Here is a 17,518-nt window from a genome sequence, read left to right as displayed (position 1 = left end):
GTGAACAGTACCAACTATAGATATGTAACTAGCTTTCTTCGAGGCTGGAAAGCTAAGGTGCAGTCAGAAACCCATTATTAAGTCCTACTGTGATGTAGGATAATTAACCTTCATAGTACCTACCCCTACTTAAAATAATAGGACATAAAAATAATAGCAAGATTTGAAAGTCAATCAACATATAGGTACATATTCAGTACTGTCATTACTAAAATGTACTATTACTATACCATTCTTGTTATTTTTCTTTCTTCATAATACCACAGCGATGTTGAAGCAATTTTTCTGTGGCTCATCAACATGTAGCTACTAATTATTTTCCTTCATAATTTCTTCCAGCCTAAGATGCTTCCGTGGTATAAATCTGTCTCTACTTGCCAACAATAAGCCGAAGATCCTAGGACTTGGTTCTAAGCCCATTTTGGGTTTTAAACTCCTACAGTCCATCAGACCTGTGGCCTTCCCAAATCATTTCCCTAAAGTTAATATATATGTATTTGGAATGACTTTTTTTCTCTCTCTTATACATATGCACATGTATGTATACATACATGTACATAAATATGTGTGTTTTATATGTGTTTGCATGTATATATATACATATATTTTATAATGTGGATATATATTTTTTGTTTCTCTATAAACATGAATATTTCTTCTTGCTTCTTCTATTTGTTTTTGTACCATGGACTTAAAATTTTTGCCTCTGTTTTTTCACATTCATCTAAAAATAACAGACGACTTTTACAACACATTTCCCAAAGTTTCCTTTAAACCTAATCTTTTTTTAAGTTTACTTATTTGTTTTAGAGAGAGAGAGAGCATACATGAGCTAGGGGAGGCACAAGGGGTGAGGGAGAGAGAGAGAAGCAGACTCCCTGCTGAGGGTGGAGCCCAATGAGGGACTTGATCTTACAACCCTGAGGTCATGACCTAAGCCAAAATCAAGAGTCAGATGCTTAACTGACTGAGCCACACAGACACCCTTCTAATCTTTTGAGAAATAATGAAATATATGTTTAGCGTACTAGTAGCTTATTATACAATGAAACAGAGGTCTAACTGTGGAATAGGTCATTTTAGTCTTATCCTGTAAAATTAAAATAATTTAGATATAGTCTTACTGGATTTGGAGGCTAAGGAAATATGAGCCAAATTTAATGGAATCAAATGTGTTAGAAACAAAGCAAGGTGTGCTCTTAAGTTAAATGAGGCTTGAGATATACTGGAGAAAACACAGCATTTGGAGAATATATGTGTACATGTATATGTGTGTGTATTCAACATGAGTCCATTATGTTAGCAAAACAACAACAACTCAGTGCAAACAGAGGTAGCATTAACAAATACTTGTGTACAGAGGAGGGGAGTTAATCAGTTCAGTGCATTCTGTACAGCCAGACCACATCTGGAGTATTGAATTCCTTTCTGGGCATTGACCACACGAAACATGCCAGGTTAGGGTAAATAGGAAAGGGTCTGGAAACCTAATCACACGAGGGGATGTTTGGATTGGAAAGGAGAATAATGGGGAGGCATTTCAAATATCTGAATGGTAGTCAAATAAAACAGGGAAAAGAATTATCCTCTGTAGTTTCATAGCAAGGAAAAAGCGCTTGATTAAGCATTAGGAAGCTGAGCTCCAGGGCCGGCCTTGCAGAGCTTTGTTGTATGCCCGTGGATGAGTCACTACAATGATTTAAGCCTCAATTTCCAAACTAGAAAAGAGGGGAAGAATTGTATAACAGATAAAACCATTTTTAAGTAGAATTGTGCATTTCAACATATGTCCTTCATTGCTAGAAGTATGTAAGCAGAAGCTAGAAGCCCCTCTCTCAAGAACTGGCAGAAGAAATTTCTATATGGGAAGGAAGCTAGACTCCAAATCGCTGGTAGACTGTACATGTGAAGGGATCAGGGTGTCTTTCAGACTCATGGTACATGGCAAGTACTGAATATGTTTTATCAGATGGATGGATAGAAGACTACTAAGATTCTATAATTTTATGATTCTGCTCTAGATAGCAGGGCCTTTGTGTGCTACATGTAGTATTTAACACCTTAATAAATTATATATAATTATAATCCCATCCTATTTTACCTTGAGATTTAGAGGCATTAAAATCTTTTTCAATGCACTGCTCTTTAAAATAACTTTGGCGAATGGTTATGTTCCACAGAAACACTGCAATGTATGCAGATGGTAATTAAAAAAACAATCTACATGTAAGAAGCCTACTGATGATGTCTTTAACCAGAATTGGGAGAAGTGTTCTGGACAGCTTTCCTGTGTGACAAGAATCCAAAGGCAAAGCCACCTAGTGATAATTTATTACTAGTGATTTTCCAGGATTAAGCAGTGTTAGGACCCTCTGTCATCTGTCATGATCTTATCTATTAAACACAGCCACCAAGAGATACCTTGCACTCCCTTTGGCTTTGAATGCTTCCTATGCTGATTTTTTATGTAGAACCTCTACAATTGTGTAGACACATCAAACATCATTGTGTGATTAGCATCCCACTATGTGTTTATAGGATATCAAAAGCTCATGGAAAGAAGACACAGAGACACCTGCAGAAACAGGACCTAAGCCTAGAGGGCGCTCCTCAATGCACCTGCACAGTGGAAGCCTTCCTCTAGCTGGCAAGCCCTTGAGCAGCCATCTCCGCTCAGAAGGTCCCCATCATCACACTCTTCTCCCAGGCTCCTGGAAGGAAAAAATATACATTCTTATATGCATACATATATGAAATAATTTGTCTTGTTTAGTTACTATTATTTTAAATTCTTAAAATTCCCAATTGTATATTAAGAAGTACAAGTTGGAGAAAAGCAAGAGTTAAAAAAAATGCTTTTACAGAAGAAGTAGCTCATGGCTCAGAAACATCTAGGAGATTCATGAGGGTCCTGCCAGTGTTTCTGGTAGATGGCATTAAGGTAGAAAACACATACCAGCCCTACGATGAGTGAGCTGCTTTGGTGAGGATAAAGCTACCTGTCTATGCGGGATTCTGTTTTCTATTCATGTTTACTGTTTTCACTGCTTTATTCTATCTAGATGTGGTTGTTGTTGAAGTTAGGGTTTTGTAGCTCCTGTTTTATATACCAAGGAATCAGCAGCCTGATTGTTGCTTGGTCTCAGTCCTGAGCAAAACTAAGGCTCGTTCCTGGTCCTCACTCCCTACCACTACGTGGTGGCAGCTATCACATATTGCAGGAGAGAAATGAATAGTGGGAGAAGAAATGGTCATTGTTTTGTTTTGAACCTCAAATCCTGACACAGCTGATGACTAATTGGATTAGGGTGAGAGAGTCACTTTAGACCAAGGACTACAGGAAGCATGTTATGGGAACAAAATTGGTAATAGATGTGGCTGATGTAAAATGGATTGAGGGTTAGAGTGGCCCAGTTGGTTGAGCATCTGACTCTTGATTTTACCTCAGGTCTTGATCTCTGGGTCATGGGAACAAGCCCTGGATTGGGTTTCATGCTCAGCAGAGAGTCTGCTGGAGACCCTCTCCCTCTCCTTCTCCCCTTCCACTGCTCACACTCGAGCACTCTCTCTTTCTCTCTCTCAAATAAACAAATCTTTTAAAAAATGGGTTTATGGTTACCATTTTTTTTCTTCTTGACATTGCACCATGTCCAAAATGGACGCATATTTTAACTCAAGTAGATAAAGACCTAGGAAATACTAATAGCTCTAACCACTGTTTAAAGTATACCTCTTCACAGGGATGGAGTAAAGATTAAGTAATTACATATGAAGATGCTTTAAAATGAATTAAAAGCATGCTATAAATGTAATTACATAATAATATTTTAAATGGTAGGATGTAAATGGAGAGAAGATAACAGAGATATGAAAAACATGAGTGAAGAAATTAAGGATACTTCAAATTCATTTTTATTTTGAAGATAATCTTAACGGCAAATATAAGCATGTTTTATATTATCTCATGCACAGCTGCCCAGTAGAAACATGAGAGCAATGCATATCATTTTAAATTTTCTAGTAGTCACATTTAAAAAAAACAGGTGAAGTTAGTTTTAATAATACATTTCATCTAACCCAACGCATCTAAAATACTGTCATTTTAGTATGTAATCAGTATAAAAATTATTAGTGAAGCATGTCACATTCTTTTTTATGCATCCTACATCTTTGAAACCTGCTGTGAAAAAAAAAAAGAAACCTGATGTGTTTTTTCACTTACAACACATGAGTTTAAACACTTGATCTGTATTTAGATTCACCTACCCAAGTTCTTCCAAAAATACTTAAAAGTTTTCTGATAACTGAATCAAGTTTTTAAATTGAATTTAAATTACTTAAAATTAAATAAAATTCAGTTTCTTAGCTGCATTTGCCACATTTCAAAGGCCTGACAGCACATGTGGCTGAGACATCCCACACTGGACAGATTGAGATGATCACTTCCTCGTGAACATAAGTCCCCAGTTCAGGGTCTCCTACCATGTTTGTTTTGATAGTCTTATTATAGTGTTACCCAACATGACAAAAAAATTATTAAAACTAGAGTCTCAGCATGACTTCTTCGGGATTTGAGATTGAATCTATATGTTTCTCAAGTTTAAAACAGTGGATTAAACAATTCATATCTCTCTTTGTATGTATAATGGAGGGCCTCCGGCTGAGCAAAGCTGCAATTCATAGATCCCTTCCCACTGGATGGCAGAACCAAGTATGGCACTTTGCAGAGAGGGAATACAGAAGTATTATGCAGAAGTATAAAGGAGTGCTTGAAGGAGGAATCTTGTGAGGCCCACTAGCCAAGCAGCTGCTGCTTCAGGTGAAGCTGTTTCAAGGCACAGGAGAAAACGTGCTAGAGCAACTTAGGAAGACAGCTCTTCACCCTTTGCTGCCCCAGACCTCCAAGCGAGATGGCATCCTGGGGCCTCAAGGAAGCCACCAACAGAGAAGTGCTGTAAGAGATACTGTAACATGGGGCAGAGTGTTTTGCTCAAGGAGGGCTCTGGCTGGGTAGTAATGGTAACCAAGCCCCACAGACACTGTAAGTGGCAGCTTGCAGACTTAGAATGAGGCAACTGGAGCAAAGACAGCACCAACAGCAGCCAGAGTTATTCTGTGTGCCTGGGAGGCAGCCCCAATTGAATGAGGGGGCTGGAAAGCTGAGCCTGCATTAGGAAGAAGTTGGAAGCCAACTAGCCAGGTCTGGGTGTTAACAAGGTTTGGCTTAAACCACAAGTTAAAAATCTTAGAAGATCAAGAGACTCAGCAGTGTTTATTGATTGTTAAGTGATGGAGGGGAATCCCAAGAAAGGCTACAGAATTCTTTCTATTGGGGCTTCAGGATATTATGTATTTTCACCTAGTCTGGGAAATCAAAAGTATGCCATCTTATTAGGATGCAGAATCGAAGATAATCAGCATGCCTGGCCATCCAGCCTCCTACCCCTACAGCTCTATATAACTAATGTATTAGGAGAGATGAGCATTCAGGATAGATGAGTATAGGGTGACTGGTGGGACATGGGAGTTTTCAGGGCTAGATTTGGGAAAGTCCCAGATAAACCAGAGTGAATTAGTCACCTAGGCTGATAGCACAAAGGGCAACAGAAAAAGGGAACATGGTATGTTCAAAAGCCAAAGTAGTAATTTCATCTTTACCTTGGTGGTTTTACAGAATGGATGTAAATTCCATCACAGTCAGGTCTTCCAGGGGCCACATGAGCCAGTGAAGCTCAGAAAGCTATACTGGCTTTCCTCAGGTCACACAGTGTTAGTAGCATAAGATAGGCCACTGATCCAAAAGATGCTCTCCTATCGTCCTTATCATCATTTGACAAGTAACCTTCTCCCCTATAAACTCCTTCCCTTAATCACTGCCCAGCAGTTGTTGTTCTCTGAAACTTTAAGACCCGCCCCCTACCCTGAATCAGCCCCAATATCTCAATACTCCGTGGTGAGCTCTAAATAAAAGTGAGCTTCTCCTTAACTAAGATGTGTGTGACCTCTCAGGATCACTACCTGGTCCTAGATTTTGTTTAATGCTAGAATCACACAATGCCTCCCAATTTCCTGAACAAGTCAAACTAAAACTCAAGATTAACACTCCTGGTCAGAGCAGGGCAGGGCATTCTTGCTCACACATTCCCATGCACCTGATACTCACCCTGACACCTTCCCATCTCCACAATAAGGAGCTCCATGGATGTGGTTCAGCGGAGGTGAAGCTTCTCCTAGTTCTGTTTCAGCTGCAGCTTGAACCTGGTATCGATACATCTGTCCAGGTGTGACCTCCCTGTGGAAACCAATGAGCCATGACCACCACATCCAGAAAGCGAGATGTTGCCCTGGGTCCTTTGCAGATGGCTTGCAGGAGTTTAAAAGATATTTATGGGGAACATAAATGTTAAACATATGCCACGTATTGTGAAACAAAGATCAGGGCACAGTCTGACACAGCAGCAAAATGTCTGAAAGCCTATTGGTCTCCATGTTCCTAGTACATTCCACGGAGTGATTGTGCCATAAATACTGGCTGAAGTACCACTGAATTAATGAATAGTCCTGAAAAATCTAGGAGGACTGCATGTCAAGTATACCTTTATTGTGTTAAAAAGAACAACAAGTAGTGATTGGAAAACTGGTCTTCTGTATCTTTGAAGTAATCAAAGAAACTGAAGAGGAAAGCTTCAGGGTTTGGGCACAGAAAGCCCTTCCTGGGTCTGCGGATCACAGTTTTCTTGTCTTTCAAGAGAATTCTTACCTTAAAGAACTTAGAGGGAAGGATGAATGCTCTCCCAGAAGGAGGTGAGAACATCTTCCACCATCATTTTGGGGTGGGGTGCCAGAAATCCTATAGCTAGAAATAGGTTAGAGTGTTCCCCACCTCTAAGGCTGCCAAAATGCATCAGTGCCAGGAGTGGAGTTTTACTGGTTGACATTAGAGATGGAAGGAGTTTATCAGACTCCCTCGAGAACCCAAGTGTACTGATCAGGTGGAGAGCAGGAAAGAGTGGACATTTAGGTGGGATCAGGGGCTCAAGAGGGGAGCTGCTGTGGCCAAAAACAGATTCTGTCCCCTTTCCCTCATCTGGTGCCTGCCCTTATTGGAAAACAATTGGCAAAGTCAAGTTAGAATGGAGGTGACTTAGGAGGACAGGATCTCAAAGGGTTTCGGGGACTGCCCTGATGGCCACAAGAAATCTCTTGCTCCCACCCTCTCTTCTTCAACAGATTCTTCAACTCAGCCACAAAGCCTGCACCCCTCTCGCTTGATGCTGCAACCGGCAAATGGGAAATATCATGGGGCTTCAAAAACATCTTCAAAAATCTCTGTACTGGCTTTTGTTATTTTAATAGGAAAGGCACCTAAATATTAATTAAAGACTTTCATATTTCCATATCAGCTTTCTTTTGGAAAGCAATCTTTTCACAAGAGTGCCAGATTATTTCAAAAGTAAAACAAATTTTATATCCCAATCAGTTCTGATGGCTTCCCTCTGCAGGGTGGTTTCTATAGACTTCTCATCCAGCCACACACAAAAGTCTTACACTGCCCTGCGGCTGGGAAAGGATTGGACAGTAGTGTCAAAATGTGTTGACACTTCTTGTGGAGAAAACTCAGCAGCAGGCAGCTCCAACCTTCAATGATCTGGGTTTATAAAAGGAAATTGGATTTTAATCTTGTGTCCTCCACGACTAGCACTGTTCAACCAAATTAAGGTTAACCCTTAGTTTTCTCATCCATAACATGAGATATTATTGACCTTAAATATTCTGTGTGTGTATGTGTCTGAGTGATATGTGGATAGCATGTTAGATGCCAAATATCATTTTAACTGCCTTATTAGAGAAGCTTGAAAACTAATTTTTACTTTTAAATCTGTCCTGTGATCTCTCCTTTCACTTGCATTAGCTTTGCATCCATTTCATTGTCTTCTAGATCTAGTGCAGAGAGCAAGTATGAAAAGAAAAATGTAGTAAAGCTCAAGGTGAACAATGTCCTCTACTTGCGTGTTGCTGCGGTAGACTCCCCGGTTTCACGCCCCTCAGCAATGTGACTTTGCTGCTCCTCCCACCAAGAGATGGAGTCCATTTTGCTACCCATTCAATTGGGAATCGGCTACGTGATTTGCTTTGGCTAGTGGAACATCATCATGAGTAAGGTAATGCCCTCCCTGCTGCTGGAGCCCTGCCACCACTACAGGAACCAGAACAAGCCCACCCTGGAAGATCCAAGAAGGGCGTTGGTGTGAAGGCTACCAGGGAATGAGAAGTCATCTGGAAAGAAGCCTTCATCTTCCCAGTCACTCCAGCCATGTACCCTAGTGTGTACATGAGCTTGCCCTGGCCATATCAGTCCAGATGAGAGCACCTAGCCAGTCCACAGAATCATTAAAAAAAAAAAAAAAAAAGTTTGTCAGTTTAACCCACTTCATTTTGTGATTATTTCCAATGCAGCAAAAACTAATATTGTCCTGCCGATAAAACTTCCGTCTTACCCCAAGTTGTGCCCTCAGGGCAGTCTCTGAAACTTTTGAAGTGGGAGTAATTTGCTTTTGGGGATACCAACCTCCTATGTTACACCTGGAACTCTTTTGAGCCAGTGATCTTACCTTAGTCTGTATCCCCACCACCAAGCACACAGAGTCAAGAACACAGCGGAACTCACAACATGGGGAAGGAACAGAAGAAAGAAAGAGAAAGAGGAGGGTTGGAAGAGAGAGAGAGGGAAAGAGGCAGGAGAAAAGGAGGGAAGTGTGAAACACACAAAAGGAATGAGTCTCAAAATGAAGAAGTGTCTGCAGGAGTCTTGGCTTCCTTGCATAGCTACAGAAGACTCGACTACAATCTTCAAATGTTAGAGGAGCTGTGGCAGATTATCCAAAAGTAACAAGGAATCAAAATTTAAACTGTTTCATCAGATAGAAATGGACTATGACCAACTTATTTGTGGCAAATATTTTCAGTCCAGCAAAAGCACTCATGTAAGAACCTCTTTTTTTTTTCTATAATCCTAATGATGGCAACATGAGTCAGAACACCCACTGGCCCCTTTCTGGGGAATATTTTTCTTCATCTCAGATATGCTGCCTTAGAATAAAAAATCTTCTCTGAGATTCTGAACATTTCTCTAACTAAAGGCATGTCAGAATGAAAAAAAGTGAGAAAAGGGAAAGCATAACCCACTCCCAGAACCCCAGGAAGCCCCATGGTTTAAAGAGCTCTACTGCCCAACTTACACATCCATGAACTTCCTGTGAGGATTTGTCACCACCATGGGTAAGCCATTGGCAAATGGGGGCTCACGAAGAACCTGGTACTTCACAGGCCTGCATCCAGAACACAAGGGACTATGGGGCTGGGAAGTCAGCAGAGCTGCATCAATTTCCATCCGCTCATCAAAGGTGTAGACCTTCACCCCCGAGACCTTCCCATCAACATGCAGTTTGATAGTGAGTGGGGTGTCACAGAAAGTATCTAAGGGGCCCAGGTGCACAGAATCCTGGTGTTCCAGCAAGATCTCTGTGTCAAAAAGTGCCTGGGAGGAGTCCATGGAGAGGTAGGTGACCCAGAGGGTAAGGGTGTCAGCTTGGACTGGGTGCTGGAAGAGCAGCTCCAGGCTACAGCCTTCCGCAGGGCAGGGCACCGTCATGTTCATGTGGTACAGGTGGAGCTCTGGACTCCAGGCCTGCAAGCTTGGCTCACAGGGCTGGTCCACATCTGGAGGCCCTGGAGGAGAGCAAAGAAAGAAAGATACATTAGGAGTTCCCATTAAGTCTGAAAATGAGTAGCTCATATGAGCCACCAGAAAGAAGAATGAGGCAGAGAGCTTTGAGCTAATGCCTACAGAAGTTGGTCAACTTAGTGGGCTAGATCCTAAGGACTACTGAGGACAAAGTTATAATGATGTAAAAGTACTATGTATATGCTCCATAGCCCCTCCACATGATGCCTTTAACAAGAGAAGTCCAGCAAGGCATTAAGAATGGAGTGAAAAAAAAAAAAAAAAAAAGAGAGAGAGAGAGAATGGAGTGGCCCAGATCCCTTGTGGAAACATGAGGCTGCTGCAAGAGAAGGTAGGCCATGTCCTTCAAGAGTCCTTGAGCAGAGGAGAATTATTTCTATTTAGTTTATCAATAATTTATGATAAACTCATGCTTCTGAAACCCCGTTTTACTTATTCATAAGGCCAATGTTGGTTTCAGTGTGTCACTGCGTTCTATTTAACTAGGCTCTTGGTACAACTCTTTTAATTCCCTAAGTGATCTTAGCAGTCCTTCCAACTGATTGTTATCCAAATTTTAAAACCATATCTTGAAATTTTCCTGTTCAGGTATGTGTGAGCAGTTAGGTCACTGCACAGAGGCAACTGCAGGTAGAAAATAGAGACATGTATTCTTGAGCGGGGGTTGGGGGGAATGGACACTCAGTAGCTAAGTAAAAATGGGATGGTAAAAAATCAAATATTGCAACTATATTAAGGTCAATTCCGTGGAAATATATATAAGTGGTCTTCTTTCATACCACATAAGGGGAATTTGAGAAAGAAGTGCTGAATTAGGAATCAGCAGAGTTACACTCTGATAGGTGTTGTGCCATTATACTGTGTGACCTTGGCAAGTCTTTATAAAGCCTTGATTTCCTCACTTATGAAATAAGCACTATTTAACCCATGGCTTACTAGGTTAGTATAGAAGATCTATACAAATGTTCCCTGGGAACATTTGCAAACTACATTTGCAAAAGTAGAATTATTTAGCCCTTTCGAATTTGGAAAATAAAGAATGTTTCAAAGCCCAGAGGAAACAAGTTCAAATGTGCATGTATGTGTGTATATGTGTATTACATCTGGCCTTATCATCTGCCTATACTGTGAATCTATTCATTTATTTATATTCATCCGTTCAACAAAACTTGACTTTGTAACTCTTTCGCACCTAGCACTGACCTAGGTATTGGATATAGGGTAGCAAACAAGAAAGATAAAGGTCCCACCATTATAATGCTTATGGTAGGGTGATAGATACAAAACTAAATAGATAAAGTGGTAATGGCATCTTTAAAGAAAAATGAAGAAGGATAAAGGACTAGAGAATGATGGGGTGGGGCTAGGGACTCTTTTGGATAATAGAGATAGGGAAGTTATCTCCAGAAAGATGATATTTATGCAGGGAATGTGTCTGGTTCAATTTCCTATTCCTCATAGCATTTTAGAAAGTAGTTGGTGTTAATTAAGTGTCATTAAGCATATGTTGACCATATCTGTAAATCTATGTGTTTGTGCACACTCTGCTGGGGATTCAATCATTTTCATTGTGTATATTTTAAATGACTAGGTTCTCCATCTTTCCAAAGCAAAGGAAGACTAGTATTTCTTAGCAGTATTTTCCAATAGTCATCTCCAAAACTAGAGTAAAAACCCTTGGAAGCCAACTCTACTGTGGTGCTGTCTCAGAAAGTTTTTATCACAATCTCACATTAAGACATGAAGCAGAGGCCTAGGATGTTGACTGGTTTGCCTCAAGATACAAGAATTAGAACCCAGAACTTCTAATTCCTTTCACCTCTACCACATAACTTTAAATTTTGCCAAGAATTAAAAAGAGAAGTGCAGGGCCAGGGAGTTGAATGGGCATTAAAACTAGCACAAGGCAATTTGTTTGCCACAGAAATGGCATTTTATGAAATGTCGACCTCTACATGAGTCCAACATAATACCAATGTGAATTTTATAGTCATTTTCCATTCTTCCTTGAAAACTCTCATTTGAAAAAAGTTCCATCTGGTCAATCAAAATCAAGTACATTGTCTCTCTCCCAATTTCTCCTGTAAGTGGGAGCTCAAGGGGACATTTTATAGACACTGTTGACTCTAAAACCAATGTCCTCCCTTTTTTGGTCAGAGTCAGGACTGCAAACTAACTCAAATAGGACTGTGTCCAACGCATCTAAGTAGTTTTTAGGATCTTAATAAATACAAGAAAAAGATGATAACTAGGTAAACATTAAAGATGGTGGTGATGGAAGAAACTAAGCCATTCAACAGAAGGTACTAAAACTCGCAACAGTATTTTCTGGACTTGAACCGGAATGACATTCAGCTACAATTTGTTCTAGAAGCCTCGATATACATATGAGGGAATATTAAATGAGAAGTAGGGTGAGGAGCAGGGAAAGGGACAGCTAAAAACATTTTCCCCCTCCTAGAGCCTAACTAAGATCACATCCAAAGCACAACCAGTACTCATGATTAAGAGACTCGTAAAATAACGTAAATGAGAACGATGAGTCTGGAACACCTAGTCCACCCCATCCCCATCCAGACCAGTTTGGGCTGTGTGTGCATCAGCGTTCCCTGCAATGTGTTCTCTATTACTCTCCCGATAGAGATCAGCTTACATTGTTATGTGGCAAGGCTGCTCCATGGGCTGGTAGGTGTGTGTAACACTGAAGGTCTGAACTCTCACCCTGAAGCCACCCCCTGAACTCTGCTGTCTTCTCCATCCCTCTGTCCTCTATGCTGACCTCTGCTTCACCACAGCCATTGGGCCCCCATGCTAATCACATGTGGGACATACAAGGGTACCAGGCAGAGTCTTTTCCAGGCCCCTGGAGATATCCAGCAAATCTCTCTCTCTCTGTCTCTCTCTCTCTCTCTCTCTCCCTCTCTCCCTCTCTCCCTCTCCCTCTTTCTGTCATACACACGCACACATACACAAAACTTCTTTCTCACCATGCCACCATTCCGCCCTTTACTCCCACCCCCATTCTCAGCAGCCAATAAGTATAAACAAAAAAAACTCTGGTCCTTTACCCACAGCCTCCTCTGGAGTCCAGTAACCTGAGGAGTCACACACACGCCGGGAGGAAGCTGTGTGTACATACTGACGGAATGTTCCATCTTCAGTGCAGGCACCACACACACTGCCTGGGACCCTGGAAAGATAAAGGAGGAGGGGAAGTAAGGAGAAGCAGTAGGATGAACAGGGTTCATGAAATTCGGAAGGCCTCTAGTGGTGGGGAGTGGTGATAGGTAGAAAGGCCCTAGGGGACCTGGGAACAGCTATTTCTCAACTCATTTCCCTCTTGTATAGACCTCATCTTTTAAAAATTCACAGTGACATGAAAATCTCAAGGTTATGAAGCAGAAGAATTTAACTAAGTCATAAAGGCAGCCTGTGGAGATGAAAGTGGGCAGCTTCTATCCTAGAAACATTCAACACAAAATAATTATAATCTGAATCTTTCAACACAAAACTCCTTACTAGGCTGATTTTCAGTAAGTCATCCAAAGGCCCCTCACGTTCCCCCAACTAAAACAGACAGCAATTTTAAGAGTAGACTTATTAGCTATATGTGGTCTTATGTTTTAAACTCCCTACTTTAAATTATATATATAAAATAAAAGTTGTATGAAATGTGATGCCCCTTGGCTCTTCATCACCTATGGGGAATACATTCAAATTTCTTACTATGATCCAAGGTTCTTCACTAGCTAACTCCAGCCTTACTTATTTGAGCTCGTCTATGAATTTATGTTCCCAGCACAATGAACTAATCACCATTCCTCAGATACATCAAACCCTTCTCACAGCTCGCTGAAACATGCTCTTTTCTCTCCTGACAAATAGCCTTTTCAAGTCTCTCTGCTTAGCAAACTCTTACTCATCCCTCAGAGCCTATTTAAGTATAACCTTTGTAGTGGCACTTAGTTTTACTCCTCTGCATGGCAGGCACACTATCCTCTATGCACCCACTGCAGCCTCTGGCTCCTGTCTTCAGGCATTGCTCTGTGGTTTTGAAAATCCCACTCCCATTCTCTCCTTTGCCTGTGTGCAGGTCCAGACCAAGCTCTATTCTTTCTATGCCCAGCAGTTAGCACAGGGACCAGCCTCAGCAATTCCTCTGTGAGAGCTTGTTTCATGGGCATCCCTGAGACTATTAGCACAGCATACAAAGAGCCCTTTAACCACTAAATAACAAGGGACATCACTTGATGAGGCTCATCTCTGATATGTAGAATGTTTTTAGAAGCCCAATTGTGAATGATGCATCTGAAAATGAAGACATCAAGTCAAGGCCTCTCACAGAGAGAGAAAAAATGAGTATCTTATAATACACTAGAAAAATAATATACTTGTTAAATAGAGGTAATAATTATGTTACCAGCTCCCTTTTTTTCCCAGTTGCCATTTCTCAGCACCTTATATGTCTGGCATTGTGTAACTAGGTGCTTTTCATAAATCATTTCTAATCCCTACAAGAACTCTGTGGTTACAAATGAGGACACTCAGGCTCAGAGAGATTAAGTCAATTGGCTAAGGTCACAGCAAGTTCCTTAATTCCTTTGAGCAAGCTCCCCCAAACCATCAAGCGTCCAGTACTTTGGCAATGAAAAGGTGCAGTTAACTCCAACCTCTGACTCTGGTCAGCACCCACTTCTAGTGTGGACACAACTCCAAACCACATTTCCTTGATGTACTTGGCCTCTCCGGGGCCGCTGCTGAGTGCGTGGTTGGGCTCCTCTCTGACATAAGAATTCCAAACACCTACTGGGGAGGAGTAAACATAACTCTAAGCATGACTCAAATCGCTGGGTACGTGACGTGAGTCTCCCTGACACACACGTTGGGAGGCCTCCATACTGTGGCCCACCTAGCTGAGAAAAGGAAGCAAATTACAGCCTTTTCTGCCAACAGAGTTGCAGCATGCCAGTACTGATGTCTGCTTTATCGTAACGTTTGTACCAGAAGGAGAATTGAAAGATTAAATTGTTTACATGTGTTACATAAACTGATATAAAACTCCAGTGTGCACATGCCCACAGAAGACTTACTGTTCAGCCAGTCTGACCAGAGCCACACAGGGTCACACTTGCAGGAAGAAGATTCTTAAACACATCACAACATCACATTTGTTGACTCACAGATGGAGCCTATGAAAGCTTGGGCGCTGATGACAATCAAAACTGCTTTCTAGGATTGTTAAGTTCTAAGCGATGCTGCGCATTAAGTGTACGTCGGGTATTGAGGACAGGTACCAAGATCCAGAAGGCTGGGAGCACCACTTTGAAAAATGATTCACTTGCTTCCTCTCATCCCTGTGTCCCCCTGTCTTCTCTCCCAGGCTTTCAGGAAAGATGTAGGACATGGAAACATGCCCCAGGGACATCCAGCTCCATGGCTGGGGCCTGATACCCAGTGGGGAAGTATGACACTTAGAAGAGGGGTTACCTGCCTGCTGAACACGAAAGCTCGAAATGCAAAGAAATAATTTATTCTAGGTTTCCCATTTCTGAAATTCCAGTGGATGCCCCACATTCGCCTCTACTCAGTTGTGGGGGTCTTGGGCTTGCCACCGTCTGTTTCTGTGCTTTGGATTTCTCACTCACACAGCAGGAGTTGTATGTGCTTACCTCAAGCACTGAATAACACAGCTTCAGGGAACATATCTGGCCCAGCGCTTCCCACAAAGGCGGCCCCATATACAAGAGCTGCTGTTGTTATCTAAAATACAGTGGAGCTTCAAAGTGGAGAGCCTGCACGGGCCACAGGGATGGAGTTCTGGCCCTGCTCGGATAAACCACATTCCCCCATCCTCCCACCAACTGTCAGATGAAATGCTTTTCCTATCTTCTCTCCTTTTTACAAAACTTTCCCCAGTATTCATTTATACCAATACACAAAGAGTAAAGAAAAGCTCATTTTAGATAGAATGATTCCCTTAAAAAAAAAAAAAAGTATCAGGCGTCTGAAAATACACAGATAATGATGGTTCCACAGAGCAGTAGCTATAAGCAGGAGAGTTACCAGGTACAACAGGAAGAAGAGAAGGCATTAGAAACACCACAGAAGCTGGTGAAGGCCCTGTGCATAGCCTGCCACCCCACCCCACCCTGCCCAGAACTGCCTGAAGGAACGCACCTTACCTTCTTCCCCCAACACCACTGTGCAAGTAGCAAGGCTCTGCTCCACTCTCACACCAGGCAGCAATGACTGACCTGGACAGGTAGCAAATGCCACCTCTTCATGGCTCCTAGAAGCCTGCCAGATAGGACATTCTGAAGGAAACACATGACAGGCCCCTCACCAAGGAGTGAGCACATGCGATGAGCCATGGGAGAGCCCTTTGAGCTCTGCTAAGGAGGTGAGGGCTGAGCAGGATGGCAGGGCAGCCCTGAGCAGCGGTGTACCTGTTTATCATTCCAAACTGGGGCTCCCCTCACTTCATGCTCTTCCCCTTGTGCATAAGAAATGCCACAGAGAACACAGAGCAGCTCATCTGTGGCAAGCGCCTCTCTCACCTGTCATACACAACCCCACTAATTGGAGGAAGCCAGTGGATGGTGAGGGATGTGTGGGTCTGCCCGATGACCATGGGTGGGATGGGAATGGGGGTGGGCTTCTGACTTTGAGTCCACTGCTGATACACAAGATCCAAATAGCAATGCATCCGGGCCACTTGGTTAGGGGTGAAGCTGTCGGTGCAGTCATCATCTGTGGAGATAAAATTTTTAAAAAGGAAGAAACAGAAAGATATAGGTCTTAACCTGCAAAGACCACCAAGGCAGGGTTGAAGTCTGCCTTGCTTGCACCCTAAGTTTCTAGCACCCAACACAATGCCTCACACTTACTGGCGTCCATAAAGTCTTGTCAAATGAATAAATGCATTCTGTTCCGGAGAGTATCTAAGTTGCAAGGGCAAAGAGAAGGCAGAGAATAGCGCTTGCTTATCCCTAAAGCAATACCGTTACCTGGCTATTGGGCTGAGCCAGGGTGAGACACACCCCGGGGTAGATTGCTCGGAACTGATGGTTACTTATTCAGGAAACCACAAGATGGCAGTGTTTCAGCATATGGCCTTTTTATTCATGAACTTTTCTGGAGTTGCAGACACCTGCTTTATGCCCAGTGACTCTGCCAAGGTTAGGGAGGATTCAGTGGAGATGCTCAAAAAAAGAGTGAGCCAAAACATTAAGGATGCAGTACAACTGGGAATGGAGGTCCCAACCTTATTTTTGGAGCCTGCCACATCTCCCTGTTAGACACAATTTTCATAAAGCTGGAAAAGGAGTTATCCTAGATTCAGAGCCTTTTTAAATGAAAGCACACCAGTCAAACACTGTCCCCTATTTCTTAGATGTTTTCTCTGCCCACTTCAAAGCTAGTAATTAAAGAGCTCTGTCCTCTACACCCCATTGTCTGGTCTCCCCTGGCAAGGGCCACTGGGATGCTGGTCCTTATGAATTCAATGCACCTGAATTACATACCAAAATGAGACATGGATGGAAATACATTGATAAGTCACAACGGGACCAGCTCATCACTCTTTTCTTCCCTTCAGATTGAGGCATAACCAAGGTCTTGTGTTTTATTGGTTTTGGGGTTTTTGTTTTTTTGGTTTTTGAGGGGGTTTTTTTGTTTGTTTTGTTTTGTTTTGTTTTGGCTAGTCCTAGAATTTATCACCAAACAAGCCCTTGGACCTTACAGAAAAATCATCTCCTTCCTTCTCCCTAGAAT

At 42.1% G+C, this 17,518-nt stretch overlaps 1 protein-coding gene across 2 annotated transcripts in view; it reads right to left on the bottom strand.

Moving 5' to 3' along the window:
* PAPPA2 (pappalysin 2) overlaps positions 1-17,518 on the bottom strand; it is a 456,471-nt gene that overhangs the window by 129,152 nt on the left and 309,801 nt on the right. For both annotated transcript variants that reach the window (XM_072830732.1, XM_072830733.1), the window contains 5 exons: positions 16,303-16,495; positions 12,814-12,935; positions 9,240-9,729; positions 6,164-6,292; positions 2,620-2,711 (listed from right to left, as the gene is read on the bottom strand). In XM_072830732.1, coding sequence (XP_072686833.1) covers positions 2,620-2,711; positions 6,164-6,292; positions 9,240-9,729; positions 12,814-12,935; positions 16,303-16,495 — 1,026 coding nt within the window. The remainder of the gene's footprint in view (positions 1-2,619; positions 2,712-6,163; positions 6,293-9,239; positions 9,730-12,813; positions 12,936-16,302; positions 16,496-17,518) is intronic.

The sequence above is a fragment of the Canis lupus genome, chromosome 6, assembly GCF_048164855.1.
Source record: "Canis lupus baileyi chromosome 6, mCanLup2.hap1, whole genome shotgun sequence".
Classification (NCBI taxonomy): domain Eukaryota; kingdom Metazoa; phylum Chordata; class Mammalia; order Carnivora; family Canidae; genus Canis; species Canis lupus.
Note: the sequence above shows the minus strand (reverse complement) of the source record. Positions and strands in the feature narration are given on the sequence as shown.